The 16138-nt window shown below is 37.7% G+C and overlaps 1 protein-coding gene across 1 annotated transcript in view; it reads right to left on the reverse strand.

The window, feature by feature from the left end:
• The window catches only part of LOC311096761 (uncharacterized protein), a 20865-nt gene extending 5773 nt beyond the window's left edge, over positions 1-15092 (reverse strand). The window contains exons 1-7 of the mRNA XM_084136087.1: positions 14734-15092; positions 13346-13668; positions 9423-9570; positions 6372-6489; positions 5154-5195; positions 4988-5029; positions 2090-2321 (exon numbers count right to left, since the gene is read on the reverse strand). Of these exons, the coding sequence (XP_083992213.1) occupies positions 2090-2321; positions 4988-5029; positions 5154-5195; positions 6372-6489; positions 9423-9570; positions 13346-13517 (754 nt within the window). The 5' untranslated portion in view covers positions 13518-13668; positions 14734-15092. The remainder of the gene's footprint in view (positions 1-2089; positions 2322-4987; positions 5030-5153; positions 5196-6371; positions 6490-9422; positions 9571-13345; positions 13669-14733) is intronic.
• Positions 15093-16138: the final 1046 nt, after the last annotated feature.

Raw genomic sequence — 16138 nt, forward strand, 5'->3', positions numbered from 1 at the left:
TGAGTTAGAAGTGGGGCAGAGGGCAGAATTCCGGAGCAGCACGTCTGTGCGCTGAGCCAGGCCGCAGGGGGGTCACGGCTGCCAGGGGGAGGTGGGGAGGGGGGTTGAGCGGAGTGGAGGCTGGGGGCCCTGTCACTTATCAGCTCCGGCCGAGCGTCGCCCAGGGCCAGAGTCGGGAAGCAGCGCTGGAATGTGTGTCCTTCCCTCTGAAGGTGAAGAGAAGGGACACACACACACACACACACACACACACACACACAGAACGAGCAGCTGTGGGAAGCTGTTGCTTTCACGCACATGCCAGGATGAACATGCACGCTACTCGCACACATTCCTGTGATTTACGCGCTCTTAAGCCCACTACAAAGTTAAACACTCACACAAATTAAACATGGCCATATAGATGAACACAAAAGCATATCCAAGTGTATATCCTAGAGATTTTTTTATATTTTTTTTACAAGCAACAAAAATATTCTAGATCCAAAATGTGCTCGATTACCTTACCTGGCCTAGGTAATTGTGAGAGCTTTGGGGGAGTTTATAGGCTGCATTTCACTTTTATGTCCAGCAGGGGGAGTCAACAGAAACTGCAGAAGTGAACTGCATGTAATTCTTAATAATACACACTGGATGGCGTAAGTTGAGCTTTTGGAGTAAGTCATTACATCTGTTTAGGTGGTTCACATCACAACACCAGGATAGCGTTCAGAACAAATGATCATATCCTAGGTGTTTTTTGTTTGTTTGTAATGAGCAACATATTTTTGGGACGAATCAGAAGAGCATAGGAGAAGCCAAAGAAAATCTGACAGATTTCAGAGACACTTGTTTTTGCCTTTCACCGTCTCTATTTCTATTGTTGCAAAGACAGCCATGGTATGCCAGATCATAAAGACTCGTCTTTTCAGAGAAATTTTCTAATGCAAAAGCAAATGGATGAAACTCGTGAAGGCTGAAAAGAAATGTCTGTTTTCACCCTATAATAACAAATAAATTAGGATATTATATTTTGTATCCAAATATTTTCAATGAGGATTCTCATTTCCTGATCTGTAAGGAAATTAAGACTGTTACAGTAAAACACTGTTACGAGTTTTTAATTAAAAAGCATATTTAAAGGCAATGTAGCAGATTAATACTCTACCATAGAATCAAAACAAGATTCATATTCTCATGAACAAAAAAAAAAAAAAAAAGTAAATGACAATTCACCGTTTGCAAAGACCCGCCCCCTTTAGTTACTGTTGCTATGTCCGACAAGCCACGCTGCTCTCACGCCACACCATGTTCTCACGCAGTGAAAAATACATCATGGAGCAGAGAGGACACTGACAATGCACTGATGGTCTCAGCTTTCAAATTTTGACATTTTTTAAGAAATTTAAACAATAAATACCGTTTTGTGGCTCTTTAATCTGTCTGACAGATCGCTGTGGCGCCTCAGTTAAAGCTGCTCGTGAACCAATCATCTCTTCCTTCTAGTTAATTTATAGCATCAAATAAACATGAATTAACATAAGAAGGAATGTTGTTTTAACCACGGAAAGACATCAGTACACACCGTTTTTCAAGTTAAAATCCTCCAACATTAATCCACTAACTCAAACTAAATCTACGACTGCTTTGTCGGACAAAAATGGCGGATTCGGCGAATGGCGGATTATGATTGGTCAGATAGCCTGTCAATCAAACTCCCTGCGAAGGATCAATTAGGGAGGAAATTGTGCTTAATTGTCATGAAAACAACCAAAGCAAAAATCTTATGGTCCTACAATAAGCTTTATATTCTCTCAGCAAAATGTAATTAATTTATTTTGAGGTGAAATATGACCTTGACATTTTCTTGAGGTCAAACATCTAAAAATATTTTTTGCCACATTTAATCCTTTAAAATTTAACATTTTCAAATGAAATGAAATATCTCACTGAATCAGTCATGGTGTGATGCCAGTGTCAAATAAACCATGTTTATGTTCAGATTAGCACAAGATGGATCAGCATAAATTCCCCCTGAATATAAATAAAAATAACTCACACACAAACACATATGGGAGACTGGAAGGATACATAAACACCCGACTCTCACCTCTGTTGATCTGAGGTTTGGGGGTGTCTTGGGGATGGAGTCTGGAGGTGTCAGACAGCTGATTGGTCGTCGTGTCCTCAGTGTCTGTATGGACAGGTCTGCTGAGAGCTGAGGGTGTCAGGAGGCAAGATCTCGAATGGGCCCGATAGCAAATTGAGGACAATAGTGCTGAGTCATCCTTTGAGTGTCCTGACTCAGCCTCCTCTCTGGACTCCTGAGGCTGATGGGATACCTGCCACAGAAACAAATAAACCATTTATAAAAAGTAGCACACTGGATTGAGTATCCTGCTATAGTTTTAAACAGAGCACTGTTAAAACATTCAATAGAGGAAAGGGAGGACATAAACACAAATGAGATCTTGTTAATATCTTGAGAATTTTGTATAGACTGCTATGAGATTAAGCAGAGCAAATGGAAACGTTAGCTTTTCTCCAGAGAAACAGACCACAGCAATTTCACGTGTCGCCTCTAAAGTTTCGGAAAAGATCTCCACAATGTCACAAACTGTGAGCAGAGATTTCAATATATCTCATCAAATGACCTGGTCTATGGTAGTCACATTAGGTCAGCAGCGTCTCATTTGTCTCATATAGGCTATTTTACACCTATGGAATAAATTAGATCTCTTGAAATTAAGAAATGTCTTACCTTTCCTTTATGATATAATTTAAATAAATCAATACAAAAAATAAGAAAATCTCAGCCTAAAATAAAATATAAAATAGCCCAAAATAAAAATTAAATAGCTTAAATTACCTAAAATAAAATAATAATAATAATAATAATAATAATAATAATAATAATAATAATAATAATAATAATAATAATAATAATAATAGCAGCTAAAATTACTAAAATAAAATAGACTAAAATAAAAAAATAGATTTTTTTTTCTTTTTTGATTTTAGTATATAAAATAAAATTGCCTAAAGTGAAACAGTATTATAAAATAAAATACAAAACAAAATGGCTCAAAAATGTGGCCAAAGACAGCAGATATTGCAGGCCTGGACTGAAACAAGCACAGACCGTGTTTAGTGTTTACACACACACACACGATGGAACAAGAAACGTGTGATGTGTGAGGACTTGCCCTGCCCAGGGGTTTGTGAATATTGAGGAATAAATCTGTTGTGAAAAGAGAGAGGAAAGTGAAAAAAAGAGGGAAAGAGGGGTTCCTGCCTAAACCCTAAGGGACAGTCCCACAATCCCATCCATCTGTGACTGACAGGCGCGCCGTCTCGCCCGCTTTAATTCCCTGATCAACTTTATCAACCATCTGCTCTTGAAGAACTCAGGGACCCAAATCAGCCCCTGGGCTCTCTCAGGTCCTCCTGCAGCGCACACACACACACACACCTCATACTCTGACACACAGGCCACATACTGAGAGCAATACTCCATTATCTCCTTCAGCGTTCCCTCTCTGTCTGCATTTCAAACGACCTAAAATACATGCCTCGCATTATGCAATACATGTTTTATAAATCTCAATCGATTACAGGCTTACAAGTGTTTTATATTTTAATTATGAGTTTTATTCCTCTTTGTGTAGGATTGATATTTAAAAAAAATAACTAATAATTACACTAATTATCAGGTTGCTCATGAATATTAATTACATGAAACTTGGACGAAATGCTTGCACACTCGTCTAAGACTGTTTAAAGCACATGTCGTGTTCAGCTGTTGCGGGGTGGAAGGGCCGAGAGCCTGAAACAGGTGTGATCAGAGTGGCAGAGAGCGACAGCTGAGGGTAAAAGGATCTCAAGATGAGAGCACAAGGACAGCTGCTCTGACCTCAACCCCCCTCTACCCAGAGCAGTGCGCCCCAACAGACCACCAACATTCAGCGGAGGACACTCATATGCACCGACACCATGTTTACACTGCAAGTGGGTGACGTGACAAAATTAGATTGTGTGTTTGTCTATATACACACACCCATGTTTATTAACGATATTATCAGGATTTATTTTATTAATTTAACATCAAATTATATTATCAGCACGACAAAATTAATAGAAAAATGTAATTAAAAAATTTAAATACAATAAGGTATAATTAAAATTATTTATAATTTCCTAATATTAATGCACAATAAATATTTCTTGCTCATTTTTTTTAATGGTCATCATGAAATCAAGATTATTTATGGAACATTGCAGTATTATAAATTATTTATCCGTGCAAAAATGCATGTGCCTTCATAATCTTTAATTAAGGCCCTGTTTCGACCGAGATGTACAGTACGCAATTTTTGCCGTTTCCATTGTCAGAAGTTGTGAATGATACCCTAATTCCGAACCGTACCGTCCCGAATCATATTGTACTATACTGTCCTGTACTGCTCGGTGGAAACGAGGCCTGCCCTACATTTTTTTTCTTGTTCAAGAAGCTGTTTCACTAAATAGAAAAGGGCAGACAGACAGACAGAAAGCGGGCAAAGAAATAATCCCAATCTGTTGATTTGCTCTGTGTTAAATGGCAGCAGTATCAATGAACAGTGGCCATTAGATCCTGGGACTTTCCAGCGGCCTCATTTAGCATATCGCATCAGGCCAATGAGCCTGCGATACTGAAAAATGACTTGAAATTGTGAACAGTGTCAATTCCCTGTACCAAAACTTTTATACCTGCTTCAATACAAGAGAAAACAAATATATGGTGTATATATTTAATAATTTTATAATTATTATACATTTAAAATAACATTTTGCTCTGCTCTCATTTGTAATACCACTGTATTTTATATGTACATACCATGATAGTGTCCAAAAAAAAAAGTTTCTTACTATTATGTTTTTTAACAGCATATCTTTATGAATTAGGTATTCGTTATTTAAAAACAACTCTCCACATTACTATACTAAACATATGAAACAGGGTACTTACATTATCTATAGGTACTGATGGCTTTTCTTCATTTACTGGCATCTGCAGGATTAGGAGAAGGCATTTAGAAAATGTAAAAAAAGGCCACTCATTTTGAAATATCCTCTTGAGACAAAACATCTCACTCATTGTTGAGCATCATATCCGCTGCAATACCAAAACTCACCTGTGGAGGCGGCAGAGCCCTTAACTCTTTGTCACCGTTGTCCTGTGAAAACAAGAAGACTGAGCAAAACTCTTCCACACTTCTACATGTAATTTTATCATTGCAATCTCAAAAGTTGACACTGATATAAGCCGGTCTACTCCATGATCCGTTTAAAATCTGAAAGCTCTCAGATGGGTTTGGGCTGGTGTTTCTGCGACTATCATGCAGCCCTACACTAATTGGCAACAGTGAGCCACATGTGTCGAGGTACAGGGACAGATGCTTGTGTTTAGCAAGTAGAGGATCATAGTGTGGTGATACTGGCCAGCACATCTTCTCCCAGGAGTGTGTTCGCTGCGCACGTTGTTGCCATGGAAACCCTAGTGCAAACCCCCCACCCCCCCCACCTTAGTATAACAGGAAAGAGAAGGTGGCGAGATCTCCACATATTAAGTGAAAAACCTGGATAGACAATTTTAAAACACTTTTGGGGCTGAGATCCTGATCATGCACACACACACACTAATTAATTAAAGATGACATCACTGCACTTTGACACTGCATTCTAACCTACAAGTGACAAAAAAAATAAAAAACTCCACCTATTTCTACAGTATTGTTATAGGTGGCCCCGCCCACTCTGAATTCTAATTGGTCCAAAAATCATGCTCTTCATAACGGTGCATTAAATATAAATTCATATATGTTTTAATCACGTCACACAATAATTTCATGTTCAAATTCACATGGTAGGAAACTTGTTGATTCATTCTTAGTAAGGACACAGTGTTACTGCATAAGTTGGACTGTCTGACGGTTCAAAATGTCATGGACGTCAACTGGCCACACATAGACGGACATATTGATACATGAGCCGAGAGATGGAGCCACAAAGAGCCAAGCAATGAGAGATGGAGAGGTGGGTGGGTGCGTGTGGGTGGGTTTCTTTTTTTGAAAGGATGAAAAGGAATAATGAAGGAGAAAGGAATGAAAAAAGGAGGAAAGGGGAAAGGAAGGCACAAAAAGAGGGAGGTTGTGATTTATTTGGCTGTTGAACGATGACTCTCCCTGTGGAGAAAGTCCGTCTCGCTGCCCCTCGGCTGTGTCCGAGATTAATGGCGGCAACAGGAAGGTCACCTACACACACTCGCACACACCGCCACATGAAAACACAGTGGCACCAATTTAAGAGTGGAGCAAACGTGGAGGTAAACAAACACCCGCACGTGAACACACCTTAAAGTTCAGCTGAACTCCTGAATGTGCTTTAGGAGGAAGGTTTTCTCGTCCTGATCGTACAGGTTCTGCTGATGCTCGGTTGGTCAAGTTGCTCTTCAAAGTGCCGGGCTGGTTGCTTGAATACATGACAAGACAAATGAATCAACGCCCTTCACAAGCAAACAAGCTTTCATGATGACACACTGTTGAGACAGAATTTCTTTGGAATAATCATTTACAATTTTGCTCATAAGTTTACAACCCTCTTTTTCCTCAGGTTTATTGACCGTATGCAGATTCTGTTTTGCATTTGTTCAGGAAAAGTTGTACAACTTTTTAAACTAAATTTATTTACACTACTGTTCAAAAGTTTTGGGACAGTAAGATTTATTTTCTTTGAAAGAAATGAATACATTTAATCTGCACAGATGCAGTACATTGATCAAAATTGAAAGATTATTATTATTATAAGATTATTATTATTATTAAAATATATATATATATATATATATATATATATATATATATATATATATATATATATATATATATATATATATATATATATATATATATATACACATATACATATAGTTTTCACAAATGTAGCAGAAGAACGGTTTTCAAAATTGATAAGAACAAATGTTTCTTGAGCAGCAAATCTGATATTAGAATGATTTCTGAAGGATCATGTGACACTGAAGACTGGATGAATGATGCTGAAAATTCAGCTTTACCATCACAGGAATAAATGACATTTAAAATGTATTAAAATAGATACTTAAAAATATATAATAATAATAATAATAATAATAATAATAATAATAATAATAATAATAATAATAATAATAATTCACAATATCTTTTTACGGTATTTTTTGCTCAAATAAACGCAGCCTTGAGTAAAAGAGACTTCTTGCAAAAACAAATCTTACTGTCCTCATTTTTAAACCGTATTATAAATTATATTTATGACACGCTGCATAATCGAGTAGTAATAAAAACATTTTAAAACATCATTCAGATTAGTATAGAGTAAACTGAGCAGATCTGTTTCAGCATTATATACCATCAAACTAAACAACATGGTGTTCAGATTCCATGGGCTTGGGGGCCAAAGGTCATATTTGAGGCCTGAACCTTTATGCATTAAAAATATTTGTTTATTATTCGAGGTGTAGCACAATGTACATTTCCCCCCCGTTTCACAGACAAGGCTTCAACCTAGTCCCAGACTAAAATGCATGTTTGAGCTGTTTTAAAGGTGGGGTAAGCTGTATTTGAAAAACGCTGTTTGGAAGTTTGGACCGACACAAGAACAACTACAAACGTGTGTAGCCAATCAGCATTACCGCGTATGGCGGTGGAGGAGAGAGAACGAGCAAGAGGGAGATTTGAAGAAAGACTGCAGAAATGGAGATGAGACACAAAACAAAAGAGAAAAGCTCATTAGAATATCACTGGAAAATTAAGGGTTATGATCAGCTTTAGGACCCACGTTAATATTAGAAAAGCTTTCCAGTGCTGGAGAGAGCTAAGCGGGAAGGCCTGAAAACCCGGATGTTGCTTTGATTCCTCTCCACACGCGAGCAACACTGGGTTTGAGTGTCATTGTCTGGACCTGCTGTGCTGTTGGCTACTAACAACGAACTCTTGTTTGTATTTACTCTTGTGAATGCATGTTCATTTTTTGTGCTTTCTGGTCATTCGTTCATCATCTGCACTTTATTTTTTTGTGAAGCATTATTTTGTTGCGCTTCTACTATGATAAACAGACATCCACTCTTGGATTGCGTGAGTAACGGAGGCCAGCTAGCGAGAGTCGCTCTGACGACCGCTAGAGAATGCCATAAACAGTATAAGAAATGGACACAGCGACCCCATAGACTTCAACGGAGAAAAGTGAAGTCAATTAGAAGCGCTCACTTCCTGATGGCTGATCGTACTGCGCAGCCTCAAACTGAGCTTGACCTGTCTGACAGCTGTAAGTCTTCTAGTAGCCTGGCCAAGAGAAATCTGAATCATTCCCTTCCGAATCCTGCAGAGACGGAGAGCGTGAGTAGGAGCTGTCCATGAGCTAGGAGCAGTAGCAACGTCATGACTCTCTATGGGCTTCTCCCTTGACTTTATGCCTCCACGTCCCCCCGATTGCCTGCGAGCTTCTCCTGTCTATATGGTCATTTCTCTACTGTGCGACAGAGAGTCGTGTGGTTATGATGCAATCGTTAGCCTATTTTTACAAAAACTGCTTCTACGGGGCCATAACGTAAGATACAAGGTAATGGAGCCTTTTATACATTGTCGTGTTTCTTTAGAAATAAACAATGGATAGAGTCTTTAAACACCTCAGATGTAAAGTTATTCGCTGTCAAAGTGACGCCAAAATGAATGGGAGTCAATGGAATTCTAACAGCAGGTGATGGCTTGCTAACCAATGGCGGCCCCCAGGGAAGGTACGCTTTCCGGGTGCTGGATTACCCCTTTGGAGAATGCAGTGTTTAGCGTTATTGTTAGTGCACTCGACTTGCATGCCGGGGGATCGGGGTTTGAGACTCACTCGGAGCTGTTGACTTTCCTTTAGCTCAAACAGTAGAGCATTGGTGCTTGCACTGCCAAGGTCATGGGTTTGATTCCCAGGGAAAGCAAGAACTGATAAGAATGTAAATGTGTATCTTGAAATGCAATGCAAGTCACTTTGGATAAAAGCATCTGCCAAATGCATAAATGTTGTAAATGGAGCAGGGTTGGAGTTAGGGTTGGAGTGTGAGTTTCGGAGGCAGAGCAATGAAGAGAGGGGTGTGTTTGTTTGGGTTGATTTCAAATATCAACAATGTCCAACAGCATTTTTGAAATATAGCTTACCCCACCTTTAACTGAAAGCAACTTAAACTAACAAATCTTAAAATATGTCAGTGCAATTGTTTTGTTTTGCACACCATTCATGTTTTTTTCTAAGGCATGTCTATGTCTTAATTTAACTAAGGCCTACTACTGGCTTAATCTAAGCCCTGTCTGTGAAACCAGGCCCCAGTGTTTTTGTCAGCGTTTAAACTGAAGTTGTGTCCATACTGTGAATTGTTGAGGACGCTGGCCTTTTTTCTCTCTCCAAAACCTGAATAGATGATCTTGGAGGACTTGAATTCATCCATCTCTCCGATGACAACGACCTGTACGTCTCCATCTCGTCCCAGCAGCCAGCTGACACTCTTGCTATGAGCTTACAAAGGGAAAGAAAAAAAGAAAGAATCTTAGTGGTTGGTTGGCCTAGTTGAAATTTAAATGTACAATTACTGTATACTTCATAATTTACGCATTGTGTTTCCTGAATGCACTCAGCCATAACAAGACTCATTTTTGTTAAAAAGAAATCGTGTTGTAAAACAGTTTAAGGCTACTTATTGGATCTATAAAACTAAACGTCATATTTTATCACTACACATTCTTGTATGAGGAGCTTTTTCCTTTATGAACTACTTGCCAAGTCTTTCCAACAAATAGTGCAACAAATTTAAATTCAGAGTTAGTTACAAAAGAAAGATGATGCATAAGAGAGACAAAAAAATGTTTGACAGCAAATAAGGAAAACCCTCCCATGATGAACAGGTTCTTCTTGCAGGCCCTGTGGCAAAACAACAAGATACCAGTTTAACAGCTTGACTGACACACTCGTGATCCCAGTCAAGACAAAACTAACATCAAATCAAACAGTCTAAAACTGCCGTAAGAGCTAAAAGGACCATGTTAAATGATGAGCAGATGAGCACAAACCAAGTAGAAATAGCAACCATTTCTTTTCGTCTTTCAAACATTTCAGGTTGGCCTAACAAAATGGTTTCAAAATATATTTTATACATTTAAGGCATTCAGTGCATTAAAAGGAAAAAAATAATTTATTCTCCATATTTTAGCAGCAACCAACAAACTGCAGCCCTTTTTTATTAATATTAGTCTTGTAGTACTGAAGTCCCAAGACCATATTTTCAGGAGGATTTGGACCCAGCCTAGACTTGCATTCGAATGATCTGGTCTTGACTGGTCATAGAAAATATGGTCTTGGAGATGAGTGCTACAACACTGGTAGTAGTATTATATTTTTTTATATCCACATTGATGACAAAGGAGAAGACCTTTTTACTCAACACCTTATAGTTAGATGCTCTAGTCCTGGTCTCTCCAACAACATACACTATCGTTCAGTTTGGGGTCGCTAAGAAGTTTTTGAAAGAAGTTTCTTATGCTCTCTAAAGCTGCATGCATTTCTTTAATCAAAAATAATATATTGTGAAATTACAATTTTCTATTTTCATTTTAAAATGTAATTTATTCCAGTGATGGTAAAGCTGAATGAACCTTCAGAAATCATTCTAATATGCTGATAAGCTGCTCAAGAATTTTTTATATATATATATAAAATCACAGTTGAAAATGGTTATGCTGCTTTTTTGTTGTTGTGGAAACTGATACTTTTTTTCTGGATTCTTTGATGAATAGAAAGTTAAAAAGAAGAGCATTTATTTGAAATGGAAGTATTTTATTACAGTGTCTTTACTGTCACTTTTTATCAAATTAATGCATTCTTGCTAAAAAAAAAAAAAAAAAGATAATTGCTTTCTTTCGAAAGTAAGAAAATTATCAAAAAGAAAAATCATATTGACCCCAAAAGTTTGAATGGCAGCGCTAAAAAGTAAGACACATTATAAAACTAAAAGCAAAAAACTAAGTTACAAGACAAAACAAACATCATGTGTACAACTACTGATAATCAGACATACAATCTGTGTCTCCTCCCCACATTCTCCCTTTCTCTTCCTCCTCAGTGTGTTTTGAGTGCATGTGTTTCCTGTATACTTCCTGCTTTGTTGGCAGTCATGTGTGTGAGGGAATGGAACTTGGCCTGGCTGAAATTTCCTTTCTTGCTCTAAAAACTGGGTCAGTAACAGAGATGTTTCCTCTGGCTTGTGTAGCCAGCCTCCAGAGACTCTCTTTATTGTTATTTTATTATGGCATTGTATTACTGTGTAACAGAATCTTGAATGACTTTTGACATTTTAGCCACTTTCCTAACAGGAACCCGTCTATAAGACAGAGATTGCACAATGGGAATCAAGATGTTGTATCAGTATGTCTTGGGGAAACCATTGACCTGCAAGAACAGCTGCCGTTGTCTAAAGGAGATAGAGGACTCTCTGTTCTCCTCTGAGGTCTGAACCTCAGGGACCTGATAACAACTGCTTTGTTATTAGCCAAAGACGACTTCCTCTTGGAGTTACGCATGTCAACCTAAATTGTTTCAGTGGTCTGCACATTATTTAATGCATGAACCCAAGAAAATGACTATACTGTGGCCTCAAAGAGTTTTTGGACACTTAAGCCTCACTTCAAACATTAATTTCATAGCAATCTTTTAAGTTTTACCTCATTTACTAATCTAGTTGAGGAAGATCTGTCATCTGTGATCTTTTTAGTCCATGAAAGTTCTGGCTCTTCCAGTAACAAAGCTGATATGCCAGATTCCATAAGTTTTCTGTACGTCTAACCAGTTTAAACCGGGTTGTAACTTTATCCAAGCAATGTAAAGTTTCATTTTTCATTGTTTTGTTTGCTTTTTCACTGCTCTCCAGCTCTTTTGCTGTTTTACAGATACCCTCTATCTCTCAGATGCATTCCTCTCATATCTTTGCCGTTTACTCCTCCCTCTTAGCCGGTTTTAGACACTTGTCCTCCTCACGCAAGTCTCGTATGTGTGACGTCTGAGACCCTTGAGTGTTAAGAAGTGGTGAAACTGAAGGGGAATCCCCATGTTGTAAATTATTTTTGACCAGATGTTAACAGTGTTTCAGTGTCACACTGAGAAGATCCTTTAAAAAAATATTAGCTTCTATTGATATTGGTCATGCAAATTTTCCATTGACGTCTTCTGCTCAGTCAAAAAATTGTAAACTTGTCTGGTCTTGTGTCTGTCAGTGACAGATGTTCCCACTGGAAGCATCAATAAGCTCTCATCTCAAAGATATTTACTCTTGTGTTTCAAAGCGCTTTCTGTTGTCCAAACATCTGAGCCTATTCGGACATCACAAGACATTTTCCCATGAAGTCTGCAGAACCACAGTGGCAAACCGTGTTTTATCAGCTCAGCTATTCTGTCCTGACTGAGTCATGTGCCACATTAAGATTCTGACCATATTAAGTCATTTAAAGTCAGCAATAAAAAGCAAGAGCAGACTGGCCTGGCCAACAGATGTGGGAACAGTAAACGCACTGATTAAAGATCTGCACTAGCAATTCAAAGGTCCCACATTCAAACCTCAAGATGTTCTAAAGCCTTCATCTAAACAGATACTGATGAGCTGCTGCATGACCATGTGAATAAGAACTTTAACTTCAGAAAGACTGTCCCTCTAATAAGTAAACTGTATGTCTCTTAGAGGAGAGACATAACCAGTCAGAAAGGCGCATGTCTAAAACTATTATTATACATTTTTTTATAGTTAAATCAAATGTTATAAATCACTACCACCCTTGTGCTAGTTTCCCTGTGGAACAAAACACTTTCTTTTTCCATTTCATGAAAATGCATGCTGATTATGGGCTGTCAAGTTTAATTTCTGAATAATAATAATAATAATAATAATAATTATTATTATTATTAACAATTTTAATAAACCAAAATTAAAACACAAAAACTGTATAATAAAAATACTAGATTGACATTATTACTATAATATAGCCTAATATAACTAGTTGTGATATTTTTTCTATTTTTTATGATCAATGATAAATGTGCTTATGCTCTTATCCAGTAGTAGATATACAGATATAAAGATAACAAATCTGCAATTTGATTAAAAGTTTTGAGAACTAAATCTAATACAAATTTGTAAACGTAATCAATTGTATTAAAAGTTCTCGAAGAACTCGCTTCAATAATATGCACAGATCACATAACATGTCAATTTTAGATTGGATCGGTGCAATATAAACCTAGTTCCCACCTGTCTTTGGTTTGGGTTTGAGTGGTTCCCTCTCCAGCTTCTCCTCACACTCTTTCCAGCGCCGCACCTGTTCCTCGCGCATCTTCAGGAAGAGCGTCTTCTTCTGCTCGTCGTTCAGAGCATCCAGCACATCTGGGTCGATGTACATGTCATTCAAGATCTGCTGCAGCATGGCCGTGTGTGTGGTGCACCAGAATAGATCCTGAGATTCAGCAACAGCCCTTCAGAATGAGGATGACGGTGGTAAAGACGATGAAGCCCAGCTCGGTCCGTTCACCACACACACGCTCTCATCACTGATCAGCAGCCATCAACTGGACACGCTGTCACAAGGAATGACAGATTACAACATCTGGAAGCAATTTGATCTCTTTAATAGTTTGTTTACCCCTTCTCTTCCTGTGCAGTTTTAGACTGTGTTATGTTAAATGAACAGTGTGCCAATAAAGGTTCTGATCTCTTTCTTTCTTTCTTTCTTTCTTTAGTATGCATGGGAACATTTAAATAAAATATTTTGTTTATTAACTAACTAAATACAATATTACAAAATTTATTTTTAGAGCTGTTAACTTTAAAGATTAATTAAATATGTTTAATGCATTTATATTGATATAATTATCTATTTTTAAAACTGGTCAGAAATCATAACATTAGTTTTGATTATTTTATAGTTTTATAATTATTTAAACAATTATTTAAAAAACAAATCTATTTATTATTATTATCAAGATTTATACATGTAAAATTACTTTAATAATAGGTAAAATATGATACACTGTCAACATATCACAAAGAAGTTTTTAAATAATATTACTATTCTATAAATAATATTTTAAATAAAATGAACAGCTTTAATATGATGCTGATATCACACTTTTGCCCTAACACAGAATAAACAGATATTAAATCAAAATGCGTAGCTGCTTTTGTATTTTAGAAAGGGGGAATCATCATATTTGGTGGTCCTAGTTGTAATTTCTGGTTTCCCAGCTCTTTTTAGGCCTGAAGGGGGGATTTCTGAGGAACCAAAGTTTACTTCTGTTGTCAGCAGCTCCCCCTTCCTTACAGAATATACTTCTGCTTTATTTTAACTTATTTTGGCCACAGTTGTTATTTGCATGCAACTACCATGCCAATGCCATGACCTCTTTAAGAGAGACATAGGTCTACAACTACAAAAAAGTCTGAGATCCCATTATATATACACAAGGGGGGAAAAAAAAGTACCACCACAACAACAGCAACTGAGACAAAAGAGTTGATGTCTGCCTGTCTACACATTTAATAGTCTGCAGTTAATGTATAGAAACAGAGAAATATGGTGGCAAGTGGAAATAAAGTTGGAAAGAGAAGAAAAAAAGAGCCTGTGTGAAGTAAAATGTACTCACAGCTGGGTGCGGACGCTCCACGGCAGACTTTAGTAAGAGGGAGAGTGAGTGCCTGTGTGTCCTTCTTGCCTTTGTGTATGACTTAGCTGGTGACATCACAGCATTCCATAGTCTCTCTCTCTCTTTTCTTGTGCTCTCTCTCACAAACGTACATTACACACTGTCCCTTGCCTTCGCACAAACACACACTTCCTTTCTTTTCCTGCAACTCTCTTAGGCTGGAGGGAAACTCAGGAAGCAGACCTCAGCTGTTGGCACCGCAAACGAAGTAGCAGCATCCTGTTTTACAGAGACGGGAGAGATTTTGGGAGAGGAGGAGGAGGAGGGGCGGCTAAAAGGAGAAGAAGAGAACATGACACAGAACTTCACTCTTGAGCAAAGGAATTTACACAGAAACACTCAAGAGGTTCTTCACATTACTCAGCATCTTTTCAAGGCCAAAAATAAAACACCACTGTACGTTATTTGCTGAAAAATTATGCACTTCCCCTCTCGGAAATTTTACCAATGCTTCTAAATCAGCAGAACTCCCATTTAGGTTATTTCCTTTTTTTTTTTTTACTGTAAATTAACATACAGGAAGGACATTGATTTACAAGCTAAAAGCTTGTTTAAAAATGCAAAAAAAAAAGACGTTGTTCATGTATAAAAGACATTAAGCTATGAAATACGCATTAGATGTTTTACCATAATCACACACCAGATGGCGCCCGAGTGTTTGTTATCTTTACCGATTTTATTAAAGGATAGTGATAACTTCGGTGAATAGAAATAGAATAAATAAATATAGCTGCAAGCAGCAATTACCGGGGCCAAGCAGAATAAGACGACAAGACATGGCTGAAAGTGTCAGATCAACTGCAACAATGAGCAATTAAAGACATTTAAAGAGGATTTTAGGCAAAATGCCTGAAAAATCATAGAAACAATAATTAAAAATATGATTTAATGGATTATCACTTTCGACCAATAGGTGGCGCAGTTACAAAACTGATGTGATGTGGTCAGAGTGAAGTGACAATGACACATACAAAGTTTGGTGTCAATATGTCAAGGCATTGCAGAGATAAAGCCTGAATAGTGCTATTAGCATCATGCCTCAACTTTGCTGCTGCGCTATACGAAAACGGTTTCGTTTATCGACACGAAATCCATAACTTTTAGTCGGCACGGTCTGGAGATGATACGATTCGATTTTGGTGAAAATCGGACAAACGGTCTAGGAGGAGTTCGAAAAAGTAGGTTTTGACTGAAAATCAAGATGGCGGAAAAATTTCCATGACGGAAAATGACGTCATAGGTTGCAATCGAATCGTCTTGAGCCAAGGAATCAGATGACAAAAGAATTTTGTTGATAGGCCTTGCGGTTCAAAAGTTATTAGCATAAACATGAGTGAAACTTTGG

The sequence above is a fragment of the Abramis brama genome (genome assembly GCF_963993115.1).
Source record: "Abramis brama genome assembly, chromosome: 15".
NCBI lineage: Eukaryota > Metazoa > Chordata > Actinopteri > Cypriniformes > Leuciscidae > Abramis > Abramis brama.